The following is a 7,233-nucleotide window of genomic DNA, read 5'->3' on the forward strand; positions in this document are numbered from 1 at the left end:
TGATCAAGTCGGGGTTTATCCCAGGAATGCAAATTGATTTAATATTCAAAAATTATTCAATGTAAATTCCTATGTTAACAAAATAGAGGGGAGAAACCATACAATTAGCTCAATAAACACAGAAAAGGCTTTTAATAAAATTCAATGCCCATTGATGGTGAAAATTCTCAGCACACTAGGAATAAAAATAGCCTTACTTAATCTGACAAAGGAGATCTACAAGAGATCTACAGCTAGCATTATACTTAATGATGAAATAGTGAATGTTTTCCCCTAAGATCAGGTATGAGACAAGGATGTGTACTCGAATTACTTCTAATCAATATTGAACTGAAGATCCCAGCAAGTGACATAAGTCAAATAAACGAAATAAAAGGCATAAAGATTAGGAAGGAAGAAGTAAAATTGTTTTTATTTGCTGATGACATGATTGTTTAAGTATAAAATTTCAAAGAATCTACAAACAACTATTAAAACTAATAAATTAGTTTAGGAAAGTCACAAGATACATGGTTCATGGACAAAAATCAATTAGATTTTTATATGCTAACAGAAAATAATTAAAAATGAAATTTAAAAAATTCCATATCTAGTAACATCATAAAATATTAAATACTTACTGATAATTTTATCAAAAGACATGCAACACCTCCACATCAAAAGCTATAAAACATTGCTGAGAGAAATTAAAGACTTAAATAAAGAGATATATCATATTTGTAGATTGTCAGATTCAGTGTTTTTAAGAAATCAGTTGTCCCCAAATTGGTGTCTAGATTCAACACAATCAGAATTCCAACAGGCTTTTTTTTTTTTTTTAAGAAATAAATAAATCATTCCAAAATTTGTGGATTCAGATTAGCCACAACAATTTTGGAAAAGAAAAGTAAATTTGAAAGACTCACAATATCTGGTTTCAAATTTACTATTAATCTACAGTAACCAAGAATGTGAGATTTTGGTGAAAGGATAGACATATAGATCAATGGAACTCAATATAGAGACAAGAAAGAAATCAATGAATATATATTCATATGATTTTCAACAAAGATGTCAATTCAATTCAATGAGGAAAGGGAAGTCTTCAACAAATGGTACTGGAATACCTGGATAGACAGACGGGAAAAATAAAGTTCAACCCTACTTAACGTAAGATACAAAAATCAATTCAAGATTATTATAGTCCTAAATGTATAAGTGAAAACTATTGAAGTTCTAGAGGACATCATAATAGACTATTTTTGCATTTTGGAGGCAGGCAAATATCTCTTAGAGAGGATACAAAAAGCACTAAAGATTACAGGAAAAAATATGATAAATTGGATTTTATCAAAATTCAAAATCTCTGCTCGTCAAACGACACCAAATGAACATGCAAAGGCAAACCATAGTCTGGGTTAAAATATTCACAATACATATATCAGACAGAGGGCTTATATCCAGTATAGGTACACACACACATACACACACACACACGCTACAAATCAATAAACTCCTACAAATAAATAATAAAAAGACAGCTCAATTTAAAAAAAGGACAAACAAATTCAATAGTTACTTTATAATAGAAGGTATGCAAATGGCCAAGAAACACATGAAAAGGTGCTTCATATCTTTAGTTATCAGGGAAATGCAAATTAAAACTACGGTGAGTTACCATTCACCCCTGCTAGAATGGTCTGAATTTCAAAAGACTGACAATACCAAATGTTAGTGAGAATGTGGAACAACTGTCCTATGTTGTTGATGGGAGCATAAAATGCTAGAATCACTTTGGAAAACTCTTTAGCAATTTCTCCTAGGTATTTATCTAAAAGAAATGAAAACTGTGGCCACAAAAAAGATGGATTCAAGAATGTTCATAAAAACTTTATTCATAATAGTCCCAAACTGCAAACATGCAAATGTTCCTCAATGGTGAGTGGATAAACAAGGTGTGAGTCACAAACTATTAAGCATGAATCTTAAAAACATTATGTTGAGCAAAACTAGCAGAAACAAAAGAGTATTCACTATACGATTCTGTACAAAAGCAGGCAAAACTAATCTATGGGAAGAAATTATTATAGTGGTTGCCCATAGTTGGTGGGGATTGATTGGAAAAGGAATCCTGGGACTTTCTGTGCTGATGGAAGTATTGTGTATCTTATTTGGTGTGTTAGTTACATTCATATATATATTATCAAACCTCACCAAGTTATGCATTTAACATCTGTGCATTTTGCTCTATGTCAATTTTATCTAAAAATGAAAAAATACTGCAAACAAGTATTGAACTCTAGTTAGTCGTTTTGCTTTTTGCAGTGTTATAAGACAACAATTCTGAAACCACTTTCTCTGTATTCTAGGCATAAGCAAATGAGGAAATACATTGAGCATACATGGAGGATAGTTCTCATCTTTAGAGAAGGGAGTTACAAATATGTAAAAAGGAAGACCAAAGTGAACTGTATATTACCGGTTTGGAACTGGAGGTATTAGTATGGTGGAGGCAGACAGGAGAGAGAAATGGGACAAAATGTAAATAATGGGTAAATGTGGGTAAACAGTATATGTGGATTCTTGCAACTTTTCTATAAATTTGAAATTGTACAAAAATATAATGTTAAAAATAAAGCCATGGAGAGCAATAAGATGTAATGGAGACCTGTCCAGAGAGAACTTTCACAAAAAGAGAGAAAGCAAAATGAGAAAGAACATCCTCTAACTCTTCCTTTTTATGATCGTATTATTCCAAGTACTCTCGGGGAGAGTGGAATTAAAAGGTCATCATCATCCAGCTCGAGGAAAAGGACATCTAGAACAGTGGTTCTCAACGTTGGCTGCCCCCTGGAATCACCCAGGAAGCTTTAACAAAAATGATGCCTGGGTTCCACCTCCATATTTAATCGGCCTAGTATGTGGCCTGGGCATTGAGATTTTTCAAAGCTCCCCAGGCAATTTTAATGTGCAGTCAAGAGTGGAAACCACTGTCTTTGAGGGAAATCTGGGACAACTTTGGTGTCCACCAAGGAAGGGGAACCAGATGAAGTTGCAAATTTTGTAGCCATTGGAGGTGACCAAAATGTGGGACACTGAGAGGAGGAACAGGAATTATCTAGGCCAGGTGCCTGAGAGGAGGAAGCAGAGCTTTAGCAGCGCCCACAGCTAGCAGAACTAGGAGCCTCTGTGGGTGACCTGCTATGACTTTGAAGCCCATCAAGGTCTATGTCTGGTGCATCTTTTTCTCTCTTGAGTCTTTTAGGATCTGATCTGAGGAAAGCCTTCCTGGCTAGGTTCCTGTGAAGGCAGAGAATGCTGAATCTCTACAAACATACCTTTTAGCTAGGCTGTTTCGGCAAGTTCCCCAATTAGACTGACCAGTGCTTGGTACCAGGCAAAGCACTGTCTTCCAGGGCAAACGGAGCAGAGCCACAAGTCACACACAAGGCACTGATATCCAGGACACCTACTGAGCAAATATCTACCTCCCTCTTTCTCCACTGCAGTGCAGGTTTGACTGTACATTTCTGAATCAGCGTATCTTCAGACAAAATGAACCGTACCCTCTGATTCCTGTAGAATTTTTATGTAGTAGCTCTTGAAGCTAAAGTGATGACATAATTGTTCTTCCAAGTTCGTCTTTTCATACCTTGTGTTCCCATGAAAATTGTGGAGTTTGAAGACGATTATGTAATTGCCATAGTCGTGAATATTTTCAAATATTATGCTAGCATCTGCTTTAAGAACTAGATCTGGAAGTCATATGAAAAGTTAACCATGTTATCTTGGGATTTAGATAGTATTTCATAAGAGATGATTTTTCATGGTTGGGCTCACACCAAGCACTAATAAGCTATTGTAAACAAAGTATTTACACTAAGTACCTCAATTCTCTATTTTGCTGATTTTCTCGAAGCAAACCTAGGGAACCAATGCCATTCCACTTGGCTAGGCCATGTACAGAGCTTTAATTATCTTATTCTACTATGGGTGAGTCCATTGATGTAAAGTGGAGATACTCTCAGTTATGAGTTACAGAAGAAATTGGAAGAGGTTCCTGAAGGCTTTATGAACAATCAGAGGCATATTCAGGAAGGGCCCATTTCATATCCACTCTCAACATAGACCTGATGTCCTGGGATCTGCCTTGTAAACTGCCCTTACCTTTAGGCTGCTCCGAGCCCAGAGCAGAATGGCCTCCACAGCTCTCCTCAGCTTGGTATTGCTTGAGATCAGAATGGCTGCATGTCCTGAGGGACAAGCTGCCATTATCCCCACACAGACCATTACTCCAATCTTGTTGTGCCACAGCATCAGTAAAGGCACTGAGATGAGGGCAGCACAGAATGACACCACATAGAGGCAGAGAAAGGAGACGAGATATTTGAGTGCTTTGATATGAGCCTCCAGGCTGGGAACGCAAGACTCTCTGGTTTTGGCCCTCATTGTCCTCATGTGCCTCCCCAGGGAGACAATTAGCACCCCAGAAGAAACCAGAAATAATAAGAAAGGAGGGATGGACCCCAGGCTGCAAAAGAGGAAGGAATGAAAGAAATTGAGTTTTGTAATTTGCAAATTGAGTTCTGTATTGTTATTCATGAATAGCATAGTTGTGACCGTGAAGCGAGATCTACTTGAAAAGTCCCACAAACAGATGGCAGTACAGACACAGGAGAAAAGAACAGCACCCAGGAGCATGTTGGGGATCTTCCTGGAGATCCACCTTCCCAAGCAGAGCAGGAAGGTGTGAGAGAAACGGACAATCTTGGAGCAGTAGAGGAGACTGAGGCAGGTGGCGAACCAGAGGCCAGCTTGATTTGTGATCATCCAGAGCATGATGGTGGTTTGGTAGCTGAGGCTCAGTGGGTCTTTCATCCGCTGGAAGTGGCTAAGCTGGATGGCATCCAGAAACAGCAGCCCATGCAGGAAAAGCCGGCTGACGCTCAGACACAGTAGGATAAGATCACAGTTGCTCAGTGGCTGCCTCTTCACCACGTCCCAAAAATTAACCAAGAAAATGAAGGCATTGGCCAGGATTCCTGCTGCAAACTCCAGAACTGAAAGGAATAGAAATACATTCTTGACTTCACAAGGCACAGTTATGATGGAAGGCAGAGTCAACATGATGTCTCTTCTTACTTGACTAATCTAAGACTCACATACCACCCAGCAGAGAAGGGTAAGTGAACATTCTGAGCCAGGACCTTTCCTTCACAAGGCATCCAGCTCTTGCCCATGATCTATTCCAAAGTGAATACATAAAAAGTTTGACAACAAACTTAGAGGGATGTTGTTGCTTTAGAATATCTCTTTGATACACACAAGGACTTATTGTAAGAGTAGAAGAATGATGGTTCTATCTTCTGGGTGATGCAGAAGCTTTTAATAAACCCAGGTGTTTCTGTACAACAGCCTCCTCAGAGGGCCACAGCACAGCGTCAAGGATGCAAACAAGATAGGGTCTCAATTTCCCAAGCCCACTTTTGCATGCCCACCTGGTCCTGCATGGGTGGAGAAGAGAATAGAATTTGCTTATGTGTTTCAAGGAAACTGGCAGCAGGCAAAGCATATATTCTTGATGAACTAAGGTTTGAAATCATGCCTCTTTCCATTTGCATGCCTTCTACCACCTCTGAGTCATGACTCTTATCACAGACTGTTTTTAATGTGGACAAGTGCATGGTTCCTCCCCTGGCATCAGTGTATGGTGGTATGACTGCCATTTCTAAAGATTGCATTCAACCATTGTTATTATGCCAACCACTGTGCTTGGAAAGAGGAGCGTGAACATGAACAAGACCAGCATCTTGCCATGATGGGAGAGGACGGGGGGATATCTGGCCTGGATTATTGCAGAAGGCTTTTAACTGCTCACTCACCCCCACCCCATTCCCCATTTTCCACAAAGCAACATTAGTGATCTTGTTAAAATATAACTAAGATCATGTCATTGCTCTTTTCAAACCTTTCAGGGCCTCCCATCTCCCTCACCATAAAAGCTAAGTCCTTACAGCTTACAGGGCCTATAGCCCTGCCTACATAATCAGGGCCTCTGTGCCTTCTAGGTGTCCTCTGTTGAACCTGCTTCCTCCCTCATTCACTCCAGCCACATGGGCCTCTTTCCTGGTCCATGAACTCACCAGTCCCCCTTCCTCTTCAGGACCACTGCCTACATTCACCAATGTCTCAAAATTTCTTCTCAAAAGTCACCTTATTACAGAGACCTTCCCTGACCATCTGATGAATGACATCCCTTACCTACATCTTGGGCAATCACTATCATACTTAACCTGTTGTATATTCCTGCATATATTCAAGTATTTATTGCCTATATCCACCCCCCCCCATGAAGTTTCATGATGGCATGTAGCGTATATTCAGTAAATATTTTTTCAATGAATGAAATTTTCACAAATGAAGCATTTAGTAGTCTATGACATCCCCATGGGTTGTATCTAGGACATTTTTAACATTCCTAGATGTTATAGTCTAACATACTTGGCTGTAATTTCTGAGGTCTACCTTTCTCCCCTTTTAAACATTTCCAAATATTTGGTGAGCTCTGGCTTTCCAGCATCTCTATTCTCCTTGACTTCTAAAGAAATATGGACTGATTTCATGTTCACTCTGGCAAGTTCTGTAAAAATTCAGGCTAGTTACGCAATGGAGATTGGAGAACTGATCATTTAGAGACTGGCTGTTGTTTTATGACATTTCTGCCTAATCTGGTGCTGCTTTTCGCTCTTACAAATGCTTTAAATTTTCCAATTCTTTTATTATTGTCCTTCAGGCCTCATTCACTCACTCATTTATTTTGTGAAACGAATGAATATAAAAGGAAAGGAGAAGCTGGATGGTTGACTTGCTGTCTGTTGTACGGTAACATTTCCTCTAAGGGGTGGAGCTTTCCCACCTCCACCTCTTTTCTTCTGCTTGCTCAGCCTCATGCATCATTGGCCCTTTTTGCTAACTCTTCGCTCTCTGACTCTGGGCAGTCTACTCCCTCTGAGTGTGCTCACAGCTCCGTAAAGCACCCTAGAGGACGGGTGCTCTGTGTTGAGAGTGTGGGATCTGGAACCAGGCTCCCTTGGGTTAAGGCCTGGCTCTGCCACTTCCTCTCGTGTGACCTTGGCAAATGATTGACTGTTTATTCATCTCATATGAAATGTAGATGATGATCAAAATAACACCTACCTCAGAGAGTTGGGAAGATTACCCGAATTGATACATGTAATATGCTTGGAACTGTGC

General features: G+C 39.5%; 1 protein-coding gene across 1 annotated transcript; it reads right to left on the reverse strand.

The window, feature by feature from the left end:
- Nucleotides 1–4,098: 4,098 nt before the first annotated feature.
- TAS2R38 (taste 2 receptor member 38) lies at nt 4,099–5,106 on the reverse strand. Its single transcript, XM_058569502.1, has one exon. The coding sequence runs from the start codon at nt 5,104–5,106 to the stop codon at nt 4,099–4,101; it is 1,008 nt and encodes a 335-aa protein (XP_058425485.1).
- Between the last annotated feature and the right edge of the window lie 2,127 nt (nt 5,107–7,233).

This window comes from Diceros bicornis, chromosome 3 (assembly GCF_020826845.1).
Source record: "Diceros bicornis minor isolate mBicDic1 chromosome 3, mDicBic1.mat.cur, whole genome shotgun sequence".
Taxonomy (NCBI): domain Eukaryota; kingdom Metazoa; phylum Chordata; class Mammalia; order Perissodactyla; family Rhinocerotidae; genus Diceros; species Diceros bicornis.

What these genes read in the sequence shown, in the direction of transcription:
- TAS2R38 (XM_058569502.1), bottom strand. Translation starts at nt 5,106, where the DNA reads ATGTTGACTCTGCCTTCCATCATAACTGTGCCTTGTGAAGTCAAGAAT.